The sequence below is a fragment of the Acartia tonsa genome, chromosome 14, assembly GCF_053477335.1.
Source record: "Acartia tonsa isolate MP-2025a chromosome 14, ASM5347733v1, whole genome shotgun sequence".
Taxonomy (NCBI): Eukaryota; Metazoa; Arthropoda; class Copepoda; order Calanoida; family Acartiidae; genus Acartia; species Acartia tonsa.
The window spans coordinates 25,333,731-25,361,433 of record NC_137273.1 but is presented as its reverse complement, the minus strand read 5'-3'; the positions used below and the strand labels follow the sequence as shown (position 1 = coordinate 25,361,433).

Sequence of the window (27,703 nt, the reverse complement as noted above, 5' to 3'; positions counted from 1 at the left end):
CTTATTTTTTAAAGATATTCCAGGAAAGGTTATCAAAAAAAAAAAAAAAAATTTCCTCTCTATTGTTCTTTTCAATAGGGAATACAAATATATAGAGCAACTTATCGTTCTACTACTATTTTTAGGCCTTATAACACACACCTTTACGGGATTTACTAGAAAATGACCTCCCTCTTTGTTCATCAGTATAATTTACAGTCCAATATACTCAGGCTTCCTACATGAATTTACCTGACAGGTAATTTTATTTTTAGAAGAGCTAGTGTACTTTGCAGTTCAAATATTTATTAGTGTTAAATTCAGTGTGTTTGTTTATTTAAGTGTAAGATTCATTTTGTGTAAGTTATGTCTCTGTGTAAGTCTGTGTGTGTGTGTGTGTGTGTGTGTGTGTGTGTATAAATATAAATCTGCACACTTTGAAAGTTGGTCTTTAGTACAGAGACAAGTTTTCTCTTGTAACTTACGTTATTAATGACTTAAAAAAAAAAGGTAACTGTAATAATCACAAAACAAGAATGCTTTTAAGTAATACTATAAAATTTTCTTAAGGATCATTTTCTTGCTAAAAGTTTCTAAAGAAAACAATTCTCTGATTCTACACACTTTGAAAGTTGGCCTTAGGAATAGGGATAAGAATTGAGAATAACATACAAGACATCCATGTCAGTCACTTTCTTATATGCATTTTTTTCGGTAAATACTAAGCTTTAAAGGGGGGTAGTAACATGAAGATTATAAATTTAGACAATTAAATAAACAGACCTTCTATTTCTAGTGTTACATTTTTATTAAGACAAGGTAGAAAATTAAAGACATCATATTATTTAAGCTGAAGGGTAGCAAATGTTTTCTTTTTCTTTTTGATATTGTTTACATAATTGCAAGGCACAAAAAAATATGCAAAACTCATAACTTTCATATTATTGAGATATCTAATTATTTTTTTTCATCTGTGCCAATGGTGTTAATCATCAAGGAGAAAAGTTTAGACAATTCCTTTTCCAACAATAACCCTCAACAAATATAAGCTAGCAAAGATGAATTTATCCCCCTTCCCTCCGCCCTATCTTTTTAATTCTTATTATATTTATCCTCATTCTAAAAATGTGCACACTTGGCCTTGTTTGAATTGCAGTGGCAAAAAAACCTCTGTCTAAAATTAGATTATAGTACAGACCATTATAAGAGAAAAACATTACATTTCCATACTAACCCAACCCAAAAATGAACTGTGACACACATGTTCTATGCCCCGTCAGAACTTTAGGGAGTCTGAAAAATGCAGGGATGCTAGGATAGGAAAATTAATTCACAATAGCAGAAAAAAACCATATCGGAATAAGGTTCTTGTTTTTTTTCATGCCCTCGCTGAAGTGAAATAAATATTCTATATAAATGGATGCCTTAGTTTTAAAGTTCATTAAAACGGGAGGGAGGGGGCATTGCACTATAAGTGTATTAGTGTAACCCCCCTCCCCTAGATATACCACACTTTTCTGGGATCTTGCTGAGTCAAGTATCAACTGTTGGGAATATCAAAGGATGACTCCATGCAAAATTTGAGCCGGATCCGGCCAAAACCGGCCGTGAATTTTATGAAAAACCGGTTTTTTCCGGTTTTTAGGGGGTATCTGTAAATCGATTCAGCTGGAGCAAAACCGGTTAGAGGTACAAAAAATTTTACTTCACATGAAATTTAGCCAATGCAATTGCCTACAAAAATGTACTTCATCATCAACTTGATTGGACAACTCTTTCCCCTCCTAAATGTCCATTAAAACCACGGAAACGGCAAAAATCGCCAAAAATCACGCCTTCGGCGGCAAATAACGGCTAAACGGTAAGCCGGAGGCGAATGAAACATAAATAAAGAAATGTCTGCCTCAAAAAGTTGTTTAACATCAAAGAGATGCTTGAAGTCTCTAAAACGACTCCTTCCCCTCCTCTAAGGGGAAAAACTGAAAAAACGTGATTTTCAAAAGTATGCCCACTTCGTGGGTGTGGGGGGCACTGAACCCGTCACCCCAGGGTCACCAAATATAAAGTCTAGGCGGCCCACAATGCTGAATTTTCACCAAGTGAAAGTCTTGTGTCATTATCTCTTATAAGAAAAAAGTTATTAATTAATTAAAATTTCAAATTGTGATATTTTGATGGATTTCTTTGATGAAATGACAGGCCGGTCAATTTTTAGGCCATTTTTTGCGGTTTTTGGGCCGTCACGCCCAAACGGTTTGAGATAATCTCACGGGACCTTTTGCCCAACCTAAGTCTGGTTATTTGTGAGGTCTAAGAAAAAAAAAATCCCGGATTGGATGAAGCACGACGTCGCTGCGTGCCGTCAAAAATCGCTGGTCGGCTCATTTTGCCCCCTCAAACCCTCACCTCGTGCCATTTTTCTGTGTAAAGATTATAATTATAATCTTTTGTGTAAGTCTGTTTTTTTTCCTAGACCTCACAAATAACCAGACTTAGGTTGGGCAAAAGGTCCCGTGAGATTATCTCAAACCGTTTGGGCCTGACGGCCCAAAAACCGCAAAAAATGGCCTAAAAATTGACCGGCCTGTCATTTCATCAAAGAAATCCATCAAAATATCACAATTTGAAATTTTAATTAATTAATAACTTTTTTCTTATAAGAGATAATGACACAAGACTTTCACTTGGTGAAAATTCAGCATTGTGGGCCGCCTAGACTTTATATTTGGTGACCCTGGGGTGACGGGTTCAGTGCCCCCCACACCCACAAAGTGGGCATACTTTTGAAAATCACGTTTTTTCAGTTTTTCCCCTTAAAGGAGGGGAAGAAGTCGTTTGAGAGACTTCAAGCATCTCTTTGATGTTGAACAACTTTTTGAGGCAGACATTTCTTTATTTATGTTTCATTCGCCTCCGGCTTACCGTTTAGCCGTTATTTGCCGCCGAAGGCGTGATTTTTGGCGATTTTTGCCGTTTCTGAGGTTTTAATGGACATTTAGGAGGGGAAAGAGTTGTCCAATCAAGTTGATGATGAAGTACATTTTTGTAGGCAATTGCATTGGCTAAATTTCATGTGAAGTAAAATTTTTTGTACCTCTAACCGGTTTTGCTCCAGCTGAATCGATTTACAGATACCCCCTAAAAACCGGAAAAAACCGTTTTTTCATAAAATTCACGGCCGGTTTTGGCCGGATCCGGCTCAAATTTTGCATGGAGTCATCCTTTGATATTCCCAACAGTTGATACTTGACTCAGCAAGATCCCAGAAAAGTGTGGTATATCTACCCTCCCCCCTCAAGTTTTAAAACTTGTTTTGCTATTTGTTGACAAAACAACTTCCTAGTTTACATCAAATTTTTATTGACTAGTACAAACAATCTGTGTCCACACTTCTTAACCAATAATTCTAATGACATAGAGGTTAATTGTGAAAAAACAATTTATTGTCCTATGACTTATCCCTTAAGATCTCTTGCATTTAACAATATTTAGATTATTACTACCTACCTATTTAATTAACTTTTTGCCATTCATGTTAGTTCAGCAAAATTTTCTTTTACAAATCCCTGACTCCATGGAAAGGCCAACAGACAGATATATTATGATGGTAAGAGTAAGGGGGAGAGAGAGGGAGAAAGAGAAGAAATAGAGGATAAAATTGTGAGATAGAGAGAGAAAAATTGATATCTTTGGGAGCAAAAAAGACGTCGAGGGGTGGGATAAAATCTCAAAATTAACCAAGAAAGAAAAGGGAAGGGGAGAGGAAAGTAATTTATATTAAAAAGGATGATTTATCAATAAATTCTCAATGGCTTCTACCCAACCCCCTCTTTATCTTACATTTGCTAAAATACTATCTATTGTATGCTGGAAAAATAATAAAGGATTTGAACATTCTTTAGGTAATATATTAATAAATCTTACTCCCAATTACAAAATACAATGAGAGACAAATTATTTTTTTAATAAATATCTTTCTCAAAAACAGTTAAGGTTGGCCACTGCTAGTTTGTACAAACTAATCATGTAGCGTAATTATAAGATCAGTATAACTTTTAGTACTAAGTCCCATCAAGGACAATTATAGTTATTGAGTAGCTGCGCTATTGAAAACGGCTATCAATATTTTTCTTTGAGTGTCATATCCTTCTTTGTAAGTGTACAATGTATGACTTAGCCTTGCCTATTTACAACGGCATTACTTAAGACATTACAAACTGTGGCCAACGAGCAGTCTAATAGCAAATGTATAAAAATGCTTAAATATTTCAAAAATGAACTCTTTAAATGATCCAATTTTAGTTGAATCCTACAAATGGACAATTATAGCCCAGTTATTAAATAATTTAAATTTTTACGCTTTTCTTTCTTAAAGTGATATACCCTTATCCCTAGGTGGTTTACAGTGAATAGCCTAATTATAGAGACTTAAGAACTCTCAAACTGCAGCCGACTAGCAGAAAATGTAAATAAAAGCTTAAATATTCCCAAACCTCTTTAATTATCCATTTTGGTTTAATCCTACAAATAGACAATAATGACCTAGTTATTGATTAGTTTAAAAACTATTTCTTATGATTTTCTTTGTTCAAGTGGTATATCCTTATCCCTGTGTGTGGTGTCTACACGTGTATGACAGAGTCTAGCCTATTTTGAGAGAGAGAATATTATTACAATTAGGTCAGACTAAGAAAAGTATTCCTTTCAAAGACAGGGATGATCATTCATCACTCTAAGAGGCTTGGTGTCCCGTAGGGTTCTAGACCTCTCCACGCACCTTGAAACATATCCCGAGTCTTATGATTGCGGTGTAAAGCGTCCATTCACCCATCAGACAATCAACCCTTTGATTGCACGAATTCTATCTGAGAAGTCCTAACTGCGCATGGTCATGTGTTGCGCCTGTTTTGTGGTACGCCATAGTCGCGGGTTTACAGGGATATCTTACTTGAATATAATTATATTATTACTGCAAACAAAATTAGACCGTATTGATTGAATTATCCATGCAACCAGAGAAGGGGGGACATGGGTATGTAAATTACATAGGTACCCAAAGTTTCATCAACATTTTATCCTATTCGTTGGGTCAAGTACTTCAATTCAATTTTGATAAGTTGGTTTCAAACTATTTAGCAGTTTTCAAGTTTGTCAACAAATAATTTTAATCTGCAAATGAGGTAATTTTGTTTATCATTGGGAATGTATAAAGTAAATTGATTTATCGTCTTTTGTTTTTTTACCCTATAACTACATGAATTAGATAGCCTGCATCTCTAAGTATTCTATAAAAGAGGACTATCCACGAACGAGAGCACATGATTATAAGTACCTTCCAGCACACTGTGTGCCCAGAATTCAAAAATAAAACAAAAACTCATAGATCTGTTAATTTTGCTTCAAATTGGGTAAAATCTTTTGGATTGGGACACTAATTACCCCAAGTTTTGATATCTTAAGACTTTAAGCAATAAGAATAAGGAATTGTATCAAAAAATTGCATTGAGAACTATAAATATCACGATAAAATGATTTGTAAAAAGTTATTTTAATTTGTCTTTTTTTGTGTAAAATTGCTATAAAATGGGTCCGACCGCTCCTACAAAAATGCGAAAAAAAAATTTCAGCTAACGATGCCGCCATTGAAACCAACGGGATTCATTCACTGAGTGCCTTGGTTAAACATGTGTAAAGGTCTTATATGCGGCATCGTTAGCTGAAAAAAGATCAAACCATTTGAAGTTGAGAGTAACATTACAAAATATTATAATTCCTGATTAATTAAGGGGGGCTGCTTTGACATCAATTTTTTCATAAGTTTTATAAGTAATGTATAAAAACTAATTTAAAATCGTATAGTATATTCAATAAGCTTTCAAAAAAGGTATAACATATTCAGACTGGCCAGCCAATTTTGAAAATAAAAAACGTACATAACGTACACAAAAAAAATACGTTACGTACATAAAAAAAAGTAAAAAAACGTACAAAAAACGTACATTCCTAATAAAAATAAGTTGAATAATTTCCTAGTTACCTATTATCAATATATTTAAGTCTACTAGCAGCTACCTGTAAAGGAGAACCATAGCGAACTGACAGACACAAGATATCCTCTTACTCTATTTAAAAGAACTAGCGTCTACGCTCCTAAAGGCCTCTAGGGGCACTTGAGGAGGGGAGAGTTAAATTCAATAAAAAAAACATGGATGACAACATACATAAGTAGCGAAGCTCAAAAGTTATTTATAGACATCTGGAAAAAAATTAACTTAAAATCAGTGAGCAATTAAAATTCATTTTTGGGGGGAGGAGGTAGTTTTTTTTCTAAAGTCAATTTCTCTTGGGAGGGTGGATGGTGACACTCTTCCCCAAAATAGTTATAAAACTTCCAAAAACCTATGAGAAGCTATCCTGTTAAGGAGAACCATATCGGTTCCGTGGTTAGCGAGATTCTTTGGTACAAACAAACAAGACATCCTGTTATTATGTACAAAGTATATCCTATTATAAGGACCAGCGACTACGCCCTTAGAGGCCTCTAGAGGAACTTGATTAGGGGGGGGGGGGAGATCCTGTTAAGGAGAACCATATCGGTTCCGTGGTTAGCGAGATTCTTTGGTACAAACAAACAGACATCCTGTTATTATGTACAAAGTATATCCTATTATAAGGACCAGCGACTACGCCCTTAGAGGCCTCTAGAGGAACTTGATTAGGAGGGGGGGAGTTAAATTAAAACCCCATTTTTTTATTTAAAAATAAAAAGTAAAAAACAAGGATGAGAACATCCTTAAGTAGCGAAGCTCAAAAGTTATGAATGGAAATCTGGGAACTATATAAACTATAGAGTAGTGTCGTAAAAAATAAGCATTTAACTTATTTAAATAAATCACAAAACCTTTTAAAAATATATATTATCGTGAAAATCTAGAAATAAATTCAGGCCCCCAACCAATAAGCAAATCTCAATGAAATTTAGTGGAAGTATTAAGAATGAAAACTAATACAATCCCTGAAAATTACAACCGTCTATCAGGAATATGAGTAGAGAAAATCACAAAAACCTATACATCTAGGAATCGATCTAGCACTGCAAAAAATAGACAAACCTTAAAGAAACTTTTTGAAAATATGTAGAATGTGAATTTATTTATTCCCTGAAAATTTCAGCCATCTATCTTGAATAGAAGTCGAGAAAACCATGAAAAAAAGAAAATCTAGGAATAGATCTTCTAGCACCCCAACCAAAAGGCAAATCTCAATGAAAATATGTAGAATGTGAACTTATTCAATCAAAAAACAGGAGCCGAGAAAATCACGTTTCTCCGAAAGCATAACGGACTGACAAAGTGATTATAGAGTAGCTTCGCTAATAAATTTTTTAGTGAGGGAGGGGGGAGTAGACCACCCCCATTTCTGATTTCAATTTTAAAAAGAAAGAGAAAATAGGGGAAGGGTGGTGATTTTTTTCTAAGAGTAATTTCTCTTGGGAGGGTGGTTGTACCCTCTCCCAGGACCTATGAGAAGCTACCCTGTAAAAGAGAACCATATCGGTTTAGCGGTTAAGGAGAACCTTCGGTACAAATAAACTGACAGAGAGACATACATCCTGTTATTACGTACTAAGTATATTCTATTAAATAAAGTAGTAAGTTTTTTGTCTGATTCTTAAGATTTTCATAACTACTTAATACAGTTACCGAGATGGTTTTAGGCTATTTTTCTACCATTTTGAATACAGGTTCTTGAAGGGATATGGAAAGACAGAGAAAATAGCCTACAACCTCACAATGATCATGTCGGTTCAGCAGTTAGCGAGATTCTTCGTTACAGAAAAAAAGGATTTATAGGATAAATATATAATAGGATATAGGGTTATTTTGTCTATTGCTAAAGATCTCAGAAAATACTAGTCTTTGATACAAAGTAAATCAGTGCCTCTCTGTCCAAAGCTTAAGATCTTGGTAACCACTGGACAGATTGGGTTCTAATCATCAGGGAATATATCTACTGGTCCTGTGGTAGTTTTAGGCCATTTTCTTAGAGTGTGGGAAACCCACCATCCAAAAAAAATCAACCAACCCTCAATTTATTTTTATAAACTAATGCAAATCAGCGGGGTGGGGGAACCCCCACCGCACCCTGGGGCGAAGCCTAAATGAAAAAAATAATCACAATCTTTTTTTATATTTTTTTTGGACAAATTTCCAACAAATGATTCTATAAAAGAGGGGACGAAGCCTCTAGAGGCTAGGGGCGAAGCCTCTAATCCTAGTAGAAAGTAAAAAGCTTTAAGTGTCCCTCCCCCAAAGAAAAAAAAGAAAAAAACCATCACAGGACTATTAGCTAGGTATATTCCATGAAAAGTAGAGCCCAATAGGTTCAGTGGTTACTGAGATATTAAGCTTCTGATATACAGACGGACAAGCAGACGGACAGACATCATTCTACTTTGTATTATAGATAATATACTATTTTTGTAATACTTTTTGTACAAATACAAATAAATATACAAATACTTTTATACTTATATTTGATTCTTATTCTTTAAAAACTGAAGATACCAAAAAATAAGACTTCTTAATCCTAAACTGAGCACCATATGATATCTCGGAAAATTTACCCAAGTATATAAAGAATTTGAAAAAAATTATCGTAAAATCTATTAAATGGGTAGTTGCATGAAATGCATTTAAACTTGAATTTAGTCAACTGCATATCTCTTTCTGTTCAATAGTTTAAACTAAATCTATAGGACATATATTTCAAATCCATAAATTTAAACTGTAAGTTTTAATAACATATATGCATAATTTACCTACATATTTTTGTTCTATGAAAATTTAAGATAATATTGAATTTATTTAATATAATACACCTATAGTTTTTGTTAAAATTTTCGTACAAAACATACTTAATACTTAAAAATTACTTTTCTGCTAATATTTGATTCTTATTATTTAAAAAAAAACGTAAAACGTACAAAAATACAAATTTCAAAATACGTTACGTACACATATCAAAATAACGTCCAGAACGTACACAGATTCGATGCGTAACGTACAAAACGTACAAAACATACACTCTGGCCAGTCTGCATATTACTGTAGCTCAATTTTTGGTAGTTTGACGATAATTTAAAGTTTGCATATAAAATGTAGTTTCAATAGGCAGGCTATTATTACAAAATCCTAAATATCTAGGTAGGCTACTTCTTGAAGCTGTAAAATTATAAGTAATTGATATTTTCACCTCTAGCTTTGGGAATCCTTCTCAAATATGACAAAGATTAACCTAAAACTTTAAAATTGGTCAATATTCAAAAATGCATTTTTTGGAATCTTGGAGTTTTTGCATTGGCTGGGCACATAGTGCAGCATTGATCCTTAGTATTTTCTTTCAGAATATAATAGGACACCATATATTATTAATATATTGACGAGAAAATTTATGTTTCACCATGTTTTTTTTAGGTATTTTAATTGAATTTGAAAACTATTATGAAGCTAATTCTTTACATATGCGAATACTCGTGTTATATAGATTGTAAATTAATCCATATTAGCATTAATTTAAACATACATATGAGATATAGTAAATGTGCTTTTGACTTTTTTTTAATTTTTATCATTTGACAACATGGACAATTGAAGACACTCCAAACTCAACAAAACGTTTGATAGAATTTTAACAAAAAATGGAGGACATTTTTTTACTTTTCTTCAACTTGAAGTGGTGAAGCATAAATTTTCTCGTCAATATATTATTTATTGATAGTGACCTATTATATTCTGAAAGAAAATACTCAGGATCAATGCTGGAAGGTACTTAGAATCACGTGCTCTTGTTCATGGATAGTCCTCTTTCAATCCTAAAATTAAGATTATTTCTTTCTTTCTTAATAAAGTACGTTCATAAAATTAAATAGTTTTGTTTTTAGAATAAAATTCTCTAATTTTCATTTCTCTAGCTGTCTATACAGTATATAATGTGAGGATCTAATATATCAATTTTTATACAAGTTTTAGGATTTAAAATAAAATTACTTTAAGATTTAGATATAATCCTTCAATAAAAGAAACCTGTCCGTCTGTGACAAAAAATCTTTCCAACCAATGCAATGGACTGATGAGGCTTTTCTTTTTATGGATTTTTTGTAGATAAAAAAAAATATTGAAAGTTTGGACGCTATTTACGGTACTAGTGTGGAATTAACCAATCAAAATTTAAGTTATTGAACGAACAAATAAAGTAGTTATAAAACTTTGGGTTCCAGTGCAATTAATAACCGATGTCTCCACCATCCCTGCATGTAAACATAAGTATAGCTATTGCTTAATATATATTAGAAAAGCTTCCCTATAAAGCAGAACCATTTACATGATCTTAAAGAAACATAAAATCTTTCTTTTGCCTAGCAATTGATTCTTAACAAAAAGTGGGGTGAAAGTCCTCTGAGTGTGTGTGTGTGTGTGTGTGTGTATGTGTATGTTTTGCAACCAGACAGTGAGTTAGCAATTTAAAAATGTATACTTTGTCATCTGCCATAGAGTAATATCAATAGAGTAGTAATACAAATAATCTAAAAAATCGAGTAATTACCAGGAATATGAATATGAAAAAAATTGATGTACATCCCCAATGAAAATAAACCAAATTACACCTTTTGTAGGTAGATACTCTATTCTTTTAAACCAACCACTTAAAATCAAAAAAATTTAAGCAAACGAATGAGAGAACGTTGCAAAATTTTTAAGTACTAGTATAAATAAGTCTAAGGGTGCTGTTAGGACCATTAGAAAAGTTAAATGAAATCTAAAAGTCCAAAGAACATTAATATAACAGCAATTAAGGGCAGTTAAGACCATAGATAATAATAGAGCAGTATTCTAGGTAGATAGTTTGTGCAATGAAGTAAGAATAATAGAGATGTTATCGATGTAGTTAGAGCCTTAGAGTATTAGCTAAAGAGTGTTAGGGGTGATGGTTCTAGCAGCTACTATTATAATGGTTTGGCAAGCGTTAGATTACTATAAAGTTTACTCTAAGTTTTTAAATGACTTGTAAGTACCAAGATGTATAGACATTAAACAAAGAAATAAAATAACAGAATGGACATCTAGGTACAAAAAAACATTTATCTTTTTATAATATCTTTTCTTCCGTATTCGAAAATCTAAAGGGGGGGGGCGAAAGTGACACTTTTTGAAACCAAAACTAAAAGTCAAAGGAACTCAACTAAAAAAAAGAGTTACAGGTCTGACATTTTGCATGGCAGTTGCTTTATAGGGGTACAATATGGAACTGTGAAGAAACGGCGGCTCAACCGCCGAAAACCGCCGAGAAAAGGCAACAAAAATTACGGCGGGAAACGGCGGTTTTCGGCGGTTGCGCCGCCGTTTCTTCACAGTTCCATATTGTACCCCTATAAAGCAACTGCCATGCAAAATCTCAGACCTGTAACCCTTTTTTTAGTTGAGTTCCTTTGTTGACTCTTAGTTTTGGTTTCAAAAAGTGTCACTTTCGCCCCCCCCCTTTAAATAATGTTTCCTATTCAAGAATTTAGTTGAATAATTGTGTGTGTTCAATAATATCCTTATACTAAAGTAACAGGATGTTTGTCTGTCTGTGTGTCTGTACCGAAGGATCTCGCTAACCGCTGAGCCGATCGGGTTCTCCTTAACAGGGTAGCTTCTCATAAGTCCCGGGAAGGTTTATAACTATTTTGGGGGAGGGTACCACCACCCTCCCAAGAGAAATAACAAAAAAATCGAAATTTTTTAAAATTTAGGGGAGACTTCAACGTCAAAAAAGGTGGTATCGTACATAAAAAAATTAACGCTAGTTATTGTATAAAGTAGTAAGCTTCTATTGTCTGTAGCGAAGGATCTTGCTAACAGCTCAACCGATATGGTTCTCCCTTACAATGTTGTTCTTTTAAGTCCTGTGAAGGTTTGTAGCTATTTTGGGGGAGGGTACAACCTCCCTTCTAAGAGAATTTACAACTAGGAAAAATTACCCCCCCCCATTGAAATTTATATTTTTCTTTTTAAAACTAAAATATATTATACAATTCGGTTGTCAAATTCAACCCTGCTACCCCCCCCTAGAGGCCTCTAGGGGCGTATTCGCTAGTAACTCACAGATAAATCTAAAAAAAACTTTTATATTAGTTTTTATTCACTGCCCCCAAAATTTTAGAGTTTACAATGTACAATTTTAAAGTATTGATGTTTTAAAAGATAATTTTGGCTGACTACAAATCAATTACCTTTATTTCTAACACTCCCCCCCCCCTTTCCCCTAACTTTGCAATAGCCTTACAGACGGACAGACAGGCAGGCCTAGTTTACTTTCAGTTGTGCAACCACCCACACCCTCGCACACACACACAAACAAACGGCCAACTTGCAAAATTTTGCACTGCTCTGTCGGAAAAAATTGCAAACAATCTCTCAAATGTTTTTCCATTATTCATTCTCCCCCTCCCCCCCCCCCCCATTATTTTGTCCCTCTTATCCACTTTCCTTCAGAATCTCTTTTATCTGTTTATAATCTATCACTCCCCCCCCTCCGCCTGTTACCCATCATCTTTGTATTTTAAACCTATTCCCCCCCCCCCCACCTTTTTGCTTTTTTACATTATTAATTCTTTTTCCCCTTAGCCTTAAATAACACTCACCCCTCACTCCTTCCCCATGAAAACCCTTTTAAGACTAATATTACCTCTCCCTTCCACTTTTTCTTTCCTTCCATTTGCCAAAACAATTGATAGATAATCAAATAATGAAAAGTAAACAAACAGTAAATTGCCTAAGTTGAAGTTTAATTTTTTATTGCCGAGCTACTTAAAAACACTGCATTTGTCTACTCAAATTTTTGTCTGTCCTTAAACAACTTTTTTTCAGTACTTTAATCCCCATCAATGGTTTAAGCAATATCTGCAATATAATGATCTTCCCCTCGAAAAGTGCTTTAGCATGAAAGAGGAGGGGGGGAGGGATACACACGCCCCCAAACCTTTCTTTTTGATGGATGGCATCATTAAGGTTCTTCAAGACAAAATATGAGGGATATTGCATTAGAAGAAATTGAAAAGCCCGTCAAATTTTATAATATATATTATATACATCAAATTACAGCTAAATATTTGACACTGATCAATATCATCGGATTAATGGAAATATTAATAACAGTTTTGTTATTTGTCACAGCATCATATTATAGACAGTTATCCGCTAATAGTAAAATGAAAAATTCTTAAATTAATTCCAGTTTAGTTGGCTCAACGTTTCCGAAGGCCCGAGCCAAAATAAAATCATGATTCTATGATTTTTATTTCATTATTAGTAGAAAGTCTGTAGTATGGATCAGAACCAGTTATAATACAGCGCATAATAATCGGTTTCGAAGCCAAATTGGAAAATATTTTCTCAGACGCCATATCCCTTGGATGTTATGGTTACCACCTTCTTAAAATTTTCAATACAGATAACAGAGGCTCGGCTCAAGTAGATAGACAGATGAAAAAAATGGATAGAAAGTTTTCATATCACAGCTCCAAATCAGATTTGTTTCTGTTTAAAATAAAAAGTACCCATACAGGCTTTGGTTTGGTTTCTGTAACCAATTTGGAACTAAGAGTCCCCCCCCCCCCCTCCAATCTTATGAAAAAAGGCGCCACATCAATAAAAGGGAAGGGAGGGGGGGGGGGAGGACACCCTAGCAACTGATAAGCTAAAAAAAGAGTTTGTTTTAATAATCCACAAAAAACAATAGGTAATGGTTACTAATCGCAACGTATTATAGACAGCTTTCCGCGGATATTAAAATATATTATTTTTTCTTAAAGATTGAGAACAGCAATGTTAATCCCAAGGGACGGAAGGCCCGGGTGACAAAACTGAGGAGAATTCTTTTAAAAAATTCTTTAAAATTTTAGTGAGGCAAAGGTTTTTTTAAGAGTTCACCTCTAGTATTGATTTTATAATTTTTATTTTAAAATTCGTGGAAAAGTATCTGTAATACGATGCTGATTACCGATCCTAATCATGCGGATATTAATCGGTTTCGTAGGGTCATAATTACGGAGCCTACCTGATTGATTAATTGATTGTTGGACGGGGGACTCAGCACCGCTACAACTCACAGTCGTATCACTACCCTCCTCGTCGCCGCTAGAATTTTCATCACCATCGGCGGCGGCGGTTGAGAAGTTATCCGCAGCGGCCGGGCCGGTAGCGGCTAGCAACGCCGGATTAATGTCAAAACCGAAGCTGATAGCCCCGGAAACATCGTCTTCAACGCCATTGACCACCGCCTGCGGTTCTTTACGCCGTTGGCTGTCGCCGCTTAATATGACAACTGGCGGCTTTTTAGAGCCGCTACCGCTACTGCTTGTAGAAAAGGCGGGGGAAGGTTGTTTGGAAACATTGGCAGATCTAGAACACAAGTAGTTAAATATCAAAAATTATCTAAAAAAAGATTGGTAGGTATATCAAACCAGTTTTGGGCTATTTTTATGTACGGATTTTTTAAATGATAAAGACTCACAGACATGCATAGAATAAGCTTATAGTATAATGATTTTAGATGTATACTAAATTAAAATAACTACATTTTAACCATAAAGATAATTTTCTCCTAATAAGATGAATTCAAAATTTTCTAGGTCTGTGATTAAGTATAACATAGGAGGGCAATTGTCTCTTCAAGAACCACAAAATCCAAAGTGTATGCACGAACGAGAGCAAGTGATTCTAAGCACCTTCCAGCAGTAATTCTAATTTTTTTTATGAATATACTAGGGTTATGTTTAATATCGTTTTATCAATTCTAAAACAATGAGTGTCGCCAACCATGGATTTTAATTTTTATGGAAACAAACTGAGATGTTAGGCATTTTTTGGCTGTATATCATCAAATACTTTGTCGAGTTCAAACTGCTGTGACACAAAAGGAACTTTTTCGATAAAAAATGTCAATTCAGAGCAAGGGATATTAACTTGCAATATTGTTAATAGTATTATTAGTTGTATTTTCATAATTTACAGCATTTGATTTTGGTTATGTTTTGGCGTGTTATTTTATTTGAACCTTTGATCTCAACAAAACATTTGATGAAATAACCTCGAAAAATGCTTAACATTTCAAAGTGTTATTCATAGAAAACCTTAGTGAAACTTAATTTTTTTTTTAGTTGGTATAACTATATCAAACATAACCTTAAGCTTGGTATATTCACATAAAAAATTATTTAGAATCACTGCTATAGTCTCCTTTTACTAAATACGTATATGCTTCAAGAAACAAACCGGTCGCATTAACCTTAACTAAAGTACCATCCACGTAACAATGTGTCATGATAAATAAAACACTTGGGGATATAAAAACGGGCGAAGAGACACTATGTACTAAAAATAAAACATTTATACCTATTTGTAGATGAGATTTTGTGATCCGAAGAGTTCAGAGTCCCTTGCACACAATTTATATTTGGTTTACATTTTTCTTTAGACTTATCATTCACTATCTGACTAGATGAAACTGCACCAGGGGGCGGCATGTTATACGTGGTCGAGGCATTCCCCTTGACAACTTGCTGTTTATTATTAATAGGGTTCTTATCACTAGCCATTGAATTGCACAACTTTTGTTGTTGTGTTGATGTATTAAAAGAAGTTGATGGCAGTTGTTGTTTACTATCACTGGATTGTTGTTGTTGTAACTGTTGATTACTGCAGTTGGGACACGCCACAACCGGTGGCTGTTGGGACCGCCGTAACGACGAATCGTTCGGCGGGTTAACTGGATTGTTTTGTGATGCTACTCCTACTGTAGGATTAGTTTTAACGATGTTAACATCGTTATTATCTTTGGTAACACTGATTGTAGAGTCATTAACCGCCGTATTGGCGCTATCCGCCGTCGGCAATAACGGCGGATATTCGTCCTTTAATAACGGGTTAACAATGTCTGTTTTGGCGGCCGCTGCTGCAGGAGAAATTTCGCGCAACGCTGGGAAAACTTTCTCCATTGAGTTTTGGTGATGGTTTTCACTAAAAGGTTTTAATAATAACATTAATTCAGTTTTATTTCATACTTAATAAGGCTTCATATTTACCAATTTTAGTTGAACAATATTGCTATGGTTGCGTCTAATTATCTTTATATCCTTGTTTCTTTTAAGAAAACTTTTATTAGGTAATTTTCTTTCTTGTATAATACTCTCCTACCCCAAAAAAATGTTAATTTGAATTGCAGTATGAATAAAGGGATAATGAATATCCCTCATTTAATTTGAAGATTCATTTTCAGTCCAGTACCCCCCCCCCCCCCCCCACCATTCTTTAAATGATTTTCAGGGAAGCTTAGTTCTAACGTTAAGCTGTATTAATTACCTGGTGTTGTATTGATGAGCTTGATAATGTTGAGATTGTTCTGAATGTAGCATGTGGGGGGTGGTGTCCTCTCCCACCCCTCCCTCCTCTCCAGAGCATAGGATACTGTCACCCTCCGTGGAGGAGACAGATTCCTTGGTGTGGCCAGGTGTACACTCCCTGAAAATAACAAGTTATTTAAATTGGATATAGAATGCCCGACCAACATATCGCCACCTTATATGTTAACAGGCCAAAAAATATACTTAAAGTTTTTGAGGCCACCTTTCAGAATAAAAAGGTCACAGAAAATGAACACTGTACATCCACTTGCATTGAGAATGTTGGCCATTAGTACATTTATAAACCAATACAGGGGTGTAAATTATCCCCACTGCCCCCCCCCCCCCCCAAGGAAAGAAAGGACGAAGCGGAAAGGTAAAGCAACTGAACTTGGTTGAAAAGTTTGATCTAAGAAAAGTCGTGTTTTTTTTAACAAGCTGGGTCTTTTATGTGTTCTGGCCTAACAAAATTTGGGATACATGAAATAAAAGTTGACCTGTATTGAAGATGTTCTCTGTAGACATCATGTCTCTGTTGGCCAGCCTGTTGGGTGTGTAATGCAGCCGCGTGACGGGCTATGTCTGCATAGCTCGCCTGCGGGGTGTGGCCGGAGCTTACACTGTGGGTTGGGGCAGATACCTTAAATCAAAGCAATGTTAATTACTGTTCATGCCTTCAATTTCTTTCACACCCCTTATTTAGAAATTTTCTTCCAATAAAAGGGGGGGGGGGGGGGCGTAATGACATAAGCTCTTAAACCGTGAGCAAAATGGTCTAAATATTGAGCTAGACCCTTCAATTTTGGTATATAAGCTTAGTCCTATAGGTATTACATCTAAATGGCAAAAAAATCCAAAATTTTTTATTTTTAGGTTAGGTTAGGTAAGAAAAACCCTGCGGAAATGGGGTTTTTAGGCTTTTTTTGGTCTATTTTGATGTGGAAACTTGCCTTAAATTGTTTTTTCTTAGGGTTTTAACTTAAATACACTGTATCTATTCATATGGACATTATTTAAGATGATTCAGCAAGTCGGGGACCGACCCCAGGGGGCTAGGTGGGTGGCCCGCAGGGGTTAAGTTCATTTTTCCCAATATATTTGTTGTGATACATCAAATTATAGGTTTTTTAGGTCAAGGAACTCAAATTCAGAGCTAAAATAAGCATTAGACTAATCTGAAGCTAGCCCCAGCGGGCTAGGTTGGTGGCCCGCAGGGGTTAAGTGCATTTTTTCTAATATATATCTTGTTATATATCAAACTATAGGTTTTTTAGGTCAAGAAACTCAAATTCTGAGCGAAAATTAGCATTAGACTGACCTGAAGCTAACCCCCCCGGGCTAGGTTAGTTTTCTGCAGGGCTAGAGCATTTACCTAACCTAACCTAGAAACTTACTTATATTTTTACAGGTTTCTTTCTTGAATAAACTGTGTCTATTAATGAGGACTTTATTTAAGATGATCCAGCAAGTCGGGGACCGACCCCAGCGGGCTAGGTGGGTGGCCCGCAGGGGTTAAGTGCATTTTCCCCAATATATATGTTGTGATAAATCCGATTATAGGTTTTTTAGGTCAAAGAACTCAAATTCAGAGCTGAAATAAGCATTAGACTAGCTAACCTAGAAACTTACATTTATTATTTTTTTTAGGTTTTTTTTCTAGAATAAACTGTCCATTCATGAGGACCTTATGAATAAACTGTGTCTATTAATGAAGACTTTATTTAAGATGATCCAGCAAGTCGGGGACCGACCCCAGCGGGCTAGGTGGGTGGCCCGCAGGGGTTAAGTGCATTTTCTCCAATATATATGTTGTGATAAATCCGATTATAGGTTTTTTAGGTCAAAGAACTCAAATTCAGAGCTGAAATAAGCATTAGACTAATCTGAAGCTAACCCCAGCGGGCTAGATAGGTAACCCACAGGGCTTAAGTGCATTTTACCTAACCTAACCTAGAAACTTACGTTTAATATTTTTTTTTCAAATAAACTGTCCATTCATGAGGACCTTATTTCAGATGATCCAGCAAGTCGAAGACCGACCCCAGCAGGCTAGGTGGGTGTCCCTCAGGGGTTAAGTGCATTTTTAGTAGTCATACATAAAATTATAGGTTTTTAAGATCCAGAAATTCAAAGGGGTAGTTTCACAAAATGCATTTGAACTTAATTTAGTGAACTGCATATTTTTTCCTGGTTAATTGGTTAATTCTGGAATAAACTGTGTCTATTTATTAGAACATTATTTAAGATTTAAGACCCCAGCAGGCTAGGTGCGTGGCCCGCAGGGGTTAAGTGCATTTTTAGTAGTCATACATAAAATTATAGGTTTTTAAGATCCAGAAATTCAAAGGGGTAGTTTCACAAAATGCATTTGAACTTAATTTAGTGAACTGCATATTTTTTCCTGGTTAATTGGTTAAACTACATTTATGTGGAATATATTTGAAAGAATTTAAATTTTGATAGTACAATGTTAGCGGTGGAAGAATTTAATATGCTAATAGGATACAATTTTTTAATTTAATGTATACCACATACCACGAAAAAACTAGCATCAGGTTGCTTTTGTGTTTTTATTGCTCCAAATTGACTTTAAAAACCTATAGTTTGATGTATAACAACACATTATTTGGAAAATTTACCCCTGCAGGCCACCCACCTAATCCGCGGGGGTTAGCCTTAGGTCAGTCTAATGCTAAAAATAGCTCTGAATTTGAGTTTCTTGACATAAAAAACCTATAATTTGATGTATGACAACACATACTTTAGAAAAAATGCACTACACCCCTGTGGGCCACCCACCTAGCCCGCTGGGGTCGGTCCCCAACTTACTGGATTATCTAAAATAATGTCCTCATTAATAGACACAGTTTATTCAAGGAAAAAACCAAAAAAGAATAAGTAAGTTTCTAGGTTAGGTTAGATAAAATGCACTTAAGCCCTGTGGAAAATCTACCTAGCCCGCAGGGGTTAGCTTCAGGTAAGTCTTATGCCAATTTTAGCTCTGAATTTGAGTTTCTTGACCTTAAAAACCTTTATTTTGATATATAACAAGATCTATATTGGAAATAATGCATTTAACCCCTGTGGGTCACCAACCTAGCCCGCTGGGGCTAGTTTCAGATTAGCCTTATGCTAATTCTAGCTCTGAATTTGAGTTAACTGACCTAAAAAACTTATAATTTGATGTATCGCAACATATATATTGGAAAAAATGCACTTAACCCCTGCGGGCCACCCACCTATCCCGCTGGGGTCGGTCCCCGACTTGCTGGATAATCTTAAATAAAGTCCTCATTAATAGACACAGTTTATTCAAGAAAAAAACCTGTGAAAATATAAGTAAGTTTCTAGGTTAGGTTAGGTAAATGCTCTTAAGCCCTGCAGAAAACCAACCTAGCCCGGGGGGGTTAGCTTCAAGTCAGTCTAATGCTAATTTTCGCTCAGAATTTGAGTTTCTTGACCTAAAAAACCTATAGTTTGATATATAACAAGATATATATTAGAAAAAATGCACTTAACCCCTGCGGGCCACCAACCTAGCCCGCTGGGGCTAGCTTCAGATTAGTCTAATGCTTATTTTAGCTCTGAATTTGAGTTCCTTGACCTAAAAAACCTATAAATTGATGTATCACAACAAATATATTGGGAAAAATGAACTTAACCCCTGCGGGCCACCCACCTAGCCCCCTGGGGTCGGTCCCCGACTTGCTGAATCATCTTAAATAATGTCCATATGAATAGATACAGTGTATTTAAGTTAAAACCCTAAGAAAAAACAATTTAAGGCAAGTTTCCACATCAAAATAGACCAAAAAAAGCCTAAAAACCCCATTTCCGCAGGGTTTTTCTTACCTAACCTAACCTAAAAATAAAAAATTTTGGATTTTTTTGCCATTTAGATGTAATACCTATAGGACTAGGCTTATATACCAAGTTTGAAGGGTCTAGCTCAATATTTAGACCATTTTGCTCACGGTTTAAGAGCTTATGTCATTACGCCCCCCCCCCCTTAAATCACATTTTTAGTTTATATAAGTTTTGTCTTAATCATGATCATCTTTTACTAGAAGAAATACCGGTAAAAATTGTTTTATTTACTGAGAAATGTCTTCTTAAAAGCGAAGCTGTCTATATATATAATTAGGGTCTTTACGTCCATCCGAACATAATGCATAGTTTTTGTCGTTAATGTAGTCCTGTTATAAGGGGGGGGGGGGAAGTTTTGACACATTTGCGTAAACGGTGATTATTGGCTTTATCTTTGGACTGAGAGGATAGGTTATTAGGGATAAAATCATTCTTATATGATGAATTTCCCCCAGATTTAAGATTTTTTGGATAGGCCTCCAGGTTCCGGAGCTCCAGGCCTCCAGGTGGTCTCTGTACAGGTAAAAATGGAATTTTTTTTTTTTTAAGAGTTAGAAGTCAGCTTATGAGACAAAATATGTATGTTTTTTCTTCAAATATGTGAATAACAATCAAAAAGAAGCATATTTTGTTTTATAAGTTAACCTCTAACTCTTCAAAAAAAAAAAATTATTTTTAATTTTTACCTGTACAGAGACCACCTGGAGGCCTGGAGCTCCGGAACCTGGAGGCCTATCGAAAAAATCTTAAATCTGGGGGAAATTCATCATATAAGAATGATTTTATCCCTAATAACCTATCCTCTCAGTCCAAAAATAAAGCCAATAATCACCGTTTACGCAAATGTGTCAGAACTTCCCCCCCCCCTTGTTTTAACGATTTCAAATTTTGCATCATGATTTCTGGATCAGTTGGGTTATGTTTTCTCTCATCTATTAAAATAATGTTCATTAAATTCTGATTTTAAAGCTTCACTTCTGTTGATCCTTATAGGCCCGTCAGTTGGTCCATCAGCCAATTTGTCCGTCTGTTTGTCTTATAAATCTACCTTAGCTCTGGTGGAGCCTACAGGCAGCGAGTGAACAGAATCATGGTCGTCCGTATCACTGGCATCGCTGGGCGGCACCGAGCAAGTCGACTTGGTGGCGGTGATAGCTTCGCCGCTCCCTCGAATTCGATTGTACCCGCGAAACGTCCAATCCTCTGATTCCTAAAACAATGGCATTAATGTTAGCGGACACTCGTTTATACAAAAAGTATCAAATTTTAAAAAGCGCAACAAAGATCTTTTTTATTCACGCGTTTCCGTATTTTTTAGTATACTCTTAGAAGCGTTTATACCTAATCAATTCTAAAACATATAATCCTATCATATAAAGTAACAAGGTTTTTTTTTGTCTGTAGCGCAAGATCTCGCTAACCGCTGAACTGGTATGGTTCTCCTTTAAAGGGTAGCTTCTGATAGGTCCTGGGAAGGTTTATAACTATTTTGGGGGAGGTTACCACCACCACCCTCCTAGGAGAAATCGCACGTAGAAAAAATTAGCCCCACCCAATTTTTTTTTTAAACTAAAATAAAAAATAGTGGAGGGTTGATCAACCCATCCCCCCCCCCCAAATAAATCTCCCCTCCCCCCGATCTAAAAAAAATTGGGTTATCGAATTCAACTCCCCCCTCCTCAAGTACCTCTAGAGGCCTATAGGGGCGTAGCCGCTAGTATAATATATAATACCTGTACTCTTAAAGGCTTTTTTGCCATCTAAACCCAAGTTATGGGGTAGTCATGCGTTACCTTTTGTTGTTGTGTATTATGGTTGTTTGTTCGTCTGGCAGGTACCTCTTCTCCCCGTACTCTGTTCTCTTCCCTAAAACAATATTCATATCTATAATACAAAGTAGAACGATGTCTCTCTGTTTGTTTGTCTGTATGTCTGTTTGTTTGTTTGTAGCGAAGGATCTCGCTAACCACTAAACCGATCAGGTTCTCCTTAACAGGGTAGCTTCTCAAAGGTCCCGGGAAGGTTTATAACTATTTTCTTGGAGGGTGGGACACCCCCAATCCCCTCAAAAAATTAAAAATACCCCCCCCCCAAAAAAAAATTTTTTTCTTTCTTTTTAAACCTAAAATTAAAATAGTGGGGTCGACTACCCCTCTCCCATAAAAAAAAAAATTTCTACCCCCCCAAAGAAATTTTTTTTCAGATATATTTTTAAAAATCTAAATTACGAAAAATTGGTTAGATCAAACCTCTTGGGGCAAAGCCCCTAGAGGCTAGGGGCGAAGCCGCTAGTTAATAATAAAATCTTAGGATAGAGCTCTAATCAAGCAACAATACAATTATTGCACTACTTAAAAACATATGTAATATTGTCAAATTCCATTGTTATTTCCTTTTGGGTGAATTCTTTTGACTTTTAGGTTAAGATTTTTAAAAAGTGCTAAAATATTCTTAAAAATTTGCTAAATTAAAAACGAAGACAAATGAAGAAAATTTGAGAAGTTTAAAAACTTAGAATTCAAGAAATACATCAATACGTCAAATAATAGGCTTATTTACAAGGACCTCTAAAAAGGCTTACCTGAAAACTGATCCAGATCCAAGGCGATTTGATCTTTCCTTTTTCTTTCCCTTCTTCTTTGTTACCTAAAATAAAATGATTCTTTAGTTTTAGGGTCGCTGCCATTTTAACGACCGGCAGAAATACAGCTGGATGTTTTTTTCCCTATAAATCATAATTATTCTTAACTAAACTACTTCTTCTTGGTATTTGACAAAGATTTTATGGAGATAGGAGAGAGGTTGGCTACAAACAACAACAAAGATTTTATGCCAACGAATTATAAGGTTTAGTGATTTCTATTAAAACTTTTTTTGTTTAAAAATCTCCCTTTCCATAATCTTTGAAGTTTAAATTACCTTTGTAAATTCCCTGCTAGTATCCAGGTCAGATCCTGCGTGTCCATCCTCCTCCAGAAGTTCACCTGGCATCAGATCCATGTCCATACTTCGCCTGGTCATGCACACACAAATTCAAGATCTGATTTTTTTGTCGCACAGCTACAATAATATAATCAGGCCTTTAAATGTCCATGTTAGTCAGTCACATCAGTCACACTGTATTTTAGATAACTGGCGGTTTCTCTCAAAGAGTATAGTCGAGCACAAAATGCCCCCTTATTTTGAAATAATATAGGGTGGTTAGGGGAAGACAGAGGATAGTTTTTCGTTCGTTTATTATATTACAAGTAAAGCTTGGCTTAATCTATGTTGTCGTCCTTGTCTTACTAATCATTTGAATGTGTGTGAACCTAGCATATAAATCCGGGGGTGGTGATTCCGCTATACTCGGTCGTGTGGTAGAGTACAGGTCGGGGGGCGGCGAACTCGCCACTGACAAGGCCTGAAAAAATGATTATTAGTGATTTTCAGAAATCTTAAAGGATAAGTCATTGGCTGATAAGTTGATTTACATCCACAATTAATAAAAAATATAAACATAACTACCCCATCAGTAAAGTATAAATATTGAGCCGACCATAAAGATTTAATTTGAGTACCCAAAGTTTTTAGACCATGAAAGAGAAAAATATTTATAAAACTTTGGGTTTTAGCATAATTAACAGTCCAATGCTTCTTCCCTCCCTAGACGAGTAATAAGTTCATGGTACCTTATTGGAAGAAGCAGAATTGTTTCCAGTGAGTTCGTGTGTGTGACAAGTGCCGCGACCACTGCTTCCTCGCCCACTAATAAAGATTATAACCATTAAAATCAAAATATATGTTAAGTAATGTAGCTCGGCACCCATAGATTTTAAGTGCAGTTTGGCTGCCGAGCCCAAATATTAATACAGCTATGAATAATGAATATTATATAAAAAAACTATTGTGCAACAGATAGTCAAAACTGTGTAATTTGTCTAAATAAAAATTCAAAAATCTGTCTTTAATAGTTATCTTTTAGTGGTTATTTAAAAAAGAAAACATGTCAAATTCCTCGTACATTTTCTCAAGCAATTTTTAATCAGTGTTATTTAATTTCATGTGAAATTTGGAAAAGGGTGGTGAAAAAACGACAACCCCACCCCAGCTTTATCTAATAACATAATAATTTCACCTTAAAAAGATTTCTAACATAATAATTTTTTATTCATTAATATTATTGTAGTTATTAATAATATGAAAGACAAATTAAAACTATTTCTTTAATATAATATTCATTAAAAAGACAGTCATGTATTAATAAATTATTTTATACATGAAATATTAACTAATCGGAAAGATTTTTATTCATTTAAAGAAAAGACTAATACAACAAATTAATCTTTACCAAAATTCAAAGAAAGGGGTTGTTGTAAAAACCCAAAATCTACAGGTATCTTAAGGAATAAGACAATGGACGATAAATTGATGCAAACCCTCAAATATGATAAATCTTGCCCCTTCTTGAAAAATGAAAGAAGGTGGTATTACTTAAAATATGTCTCACTTTTACACAAATGATTCCTTTACACTGAAAAAGAAAAAAGTATTACGTATTTAGGACCTTTTTAGTTAATACAAACTTTATTTCCCTCTTGATTAGACATTAAGCTCCTAAAGTCTGTCGTTACTTTTCATTTTAATTTTTAAAGTCTATGACTGTACATTTAAAGATTAAGATTTATCCTCACGTAAACCAGATAAATATTATGATATCAATGCAAGGGGACAAAGACCCTACAAATTTTCATTCATCACATCGTATTATAGACAGCATTCCGCGAGAAGTATAGAATTAATTAGCCCCGAGGGGGGCCGACAGCTATTGCCAACCAAACTAGTATTAATTTTATGATTTTTATTTTACCATTCGTAGAAAACTGTCTTAATATACGAAACGGTTCTAATCCAGTGGACATTAATAACTTTCGCAGTCATAATGTAAAAAAATCCCATACAATGAACTGTAATTGTTTTCGTATTTTTCTAGGAAGTTCCTTATACGCCTTAAAAAATTTTGCGAACTTAAGGGGGTTACACGTATAATTAAGATAAGAATAAATATTTATATGAATATTTTTTTATGTTCCTGTAAATTTTTACTATTACCAAATCTCTATTACATAAAAGGCAAAGTTCATTCATATTTAACATATATATGTAGAATTATTATCCATTATCATTTGTACTTTTAGCCAGTGTAGCAGAGCCGAGAGCCGTCATATTTTGCTGGAGCCGGAGCCGTAATTTTGCGTTAAAAAACAGCTCTGGACTAGATAAATAGAGAGATTTTTTGTATAAATTATAATTTGGTAACTCTGTTTTGTCATGTGCAAATGCCCTTTTTAAGATTTCAAGTCCATTTTTATCAAAAATTTAACTTTTAAAACCCTCAAAGGTAAAAAATAGACGTGGGGAAAAATTATGTAGAGTTTTTCTTGATTTTAGGTCGGAGCCGGAGCCAAATCCGGAGCTGGAGCCGCCGTCATCACAGACGGAACAGCCGCACAAAAATCAAACGGCTCCGCAACGCAGCTTTTAACTGTTAGCTGTTGAATTAGATGTTTCCCTTTTTTCAACTTATGCAATGCGCTGAATTCTGTGCATCTATCTGTCTATGTGTCCCTCTGTCCATCTATCAGTTCGTCTGTCCGTCGGTCTATCTACGCTTCTGTCCGTCTGTTACTCCAAATACCCCTCGCAGTTGAACTACCATAAGTACAACTCTGCAGTTGCACTTCTGTCTGTTTGACCGTCTATCTATTCATCTATAATTCCGTCCTAACGTCCGTCCTCTGTCAGTGTGTTAATCCATTTACCCCTCGCAGTTGAGCCTGTTGTAGAAACTCAAAAATGTCATGAACGTCTGTTTGTTTGTCCGTCCGTCTGTAAATCTATCCACCCGTCCGTCTGTCAGTCAGTCCATAAAATCAATCTAGCTGCTAACAATTGATCCCGGCGTTGTACTGTACAGCACTAAAATCTCTACGTTTGTCTGTTTGTCCGTCCACCTGTAAAACTATCCATCCGTCCGCCTGTCAGTCAGTTTGTTAATCCATTTACCTGCTAGCAGTTGATCCCGCCGTAGTACAACTCTGCACCGCACTGAAATCTGTACTCTCCTCAGTTCTTACGCTTACACCTGACTCGAGATCTAATGAATCCTTCGTCTCCAACTGAAAATAAAAAATACAGATTAGTTCTGACAGTTTTAGTAATCCATAGAGAAACAAGTGGTCCATGGAATCTTCACAAAACATTTCTGGCATTTATATTAAAAGGAAGCACTAAAAACAGCTTTTTAAGACAAAGTGTGTTATGTAATAAATGCTATTGATAATACGATAATTATAATTACCCCTTTTCTCTAGAAATATTTGGTTAAAAGTTAACGTGGCTATAAAACTTTGGGTACCAGTGCATCGCATACCTTATTTTTCTCCATGGTCGTGGACTCTGATTCTGACACTGTTTCACATCTTTCAACGGAATTCAACTTACTCAAACTTTTCCTGAAAAAAAATCACGAAGTCAGTTTATCCAGTTTCCATTGATATAAATTAGAAAAATTGTTTTCTTACTATTTCGTTTTGTAAATATACAATTTTTGCGACAACTTTAACTACAACGAAACTGTAAATTTTCGTTAATTAAAAAAGATTCCAATTCTCGGATGTGCTAGAACCTGTGACACAGTTTAAGTGACTAATATTCTATGAATGACCTATGAGGGATACCAAGAACTGTTACAAAATAATAGGATACATAATATTTTTACGTAAAGGTGTCATTAATTTTAATGTATTACTCATTAACACAATTATCTTTTTTTTTATTATTAACGACAGTTTTACTTACTTTGCTGTTAAAGACTCCTTGTCTGCAGATTTCTCCTTTTTCTTTCTCTTAGTGTCCCCGTTGTCATCCTTCTTTGCATTCTTTTTGTTCTTGTCCGCCTTGCTCTCTTTGTCCGTGGATTTTCTGTTCTTTCTGTTTGTATTTTCTGAGTCCTCGCCTGAAAGAGACAAGATTAATTTTCATGAAAACTTGTGAGAACATAAAAAAATCAGCTATCTTACCACCCAATGACAAAAAACAAAATTACCACTTCTGTAGATTAAAGTATTGATTAAAATTTTTTGAAACTATAACCTTGGAACAAATCAGCCAGAATACTATATTTGTTTTGTAATAAAAACCAATAAGATAAAATATCATAAAACTTTGTGTAACATTGTAATTTACATTCCAATAATCCTTTCCCTCCTCGTGCAAAATCAGAACGAGCAAAATTAAATTTTATTGGTCTTAAATCCGAATGAAAAACGGATAAGATAAACTAAATACAGACTGGCCAGCCAATTTTGAAAATAAAAAACGTACAAAACGTACACAAAAAAATACGTTACGTACATAAAAAAAGTAAAAAAA

The 27,703-nt window shown here is 35.0% G+C and overlaps 1 protein-coding gene across 1 annotated transcript in view; it reads right to left on the bottom strand.

The window, feature by feature from the left end:
- LOC145305377 (uncharacterized) overlaps positions 1 to 27,703 on the bottom strand; it is a 96,496-nt gene that overhangs the window by 6,064 nt on the left and 62,729 nt on the right. The window contains exons 22-34 of the mRNA XM_080146994.1: positions 27,131 to 27,287; positions 26,703 to 26,784; positions 26,336 to 26,448; positions 23,962 to 24,037; positions 23,602 to 23,693; positions 23,210 to 23,303; positions 22,872 to 22,936; positions 22,084 to 22,156; positions 21,339 to 21,500; positions 16,921 to 17,063; positions 16,383 to 16,541; positions 15,417 to 16,040; positions 14,080 to 14,423 (exon numbers count right to left, since the gene is read on the bottom strand). Coding sequence (XP_080003120.1) covers positions 14,080 to 14,423; positions 15,417 to 16,040; positions 16,383 to 16,541; positions 16,921 to 17,063; positions 21,339 to 21,500; positions 22,084 to 22,156; positions 22,872 to 22,936; positions 23,210 to 23,303; positions 23,602 to 23,693; positions 23,962 to 24,037; positions 26,336 to 26,448; positions 26,703 to 26,784; positions 27,131 to 27,287 — 2,184 coding nt within the window. The remainder of the gene's footprint in view (positions 1 to 14,079; positions 14,424 to 15,416; positions 16,041 to 16,382; positions 16,542 to 16,920; positions 17,064 to 21,338; positions 21,501 to 22,083; positions 22,157 to 22,871; positions 22,937 to 23,209; positions 23,304 to 23,601; positions 23,694 to 23,961; positions 24,038 to 26,335; positions 26,449 to 26,702; positions 26,785 to 27,130; positions 27,288 to 27,703) is intronic.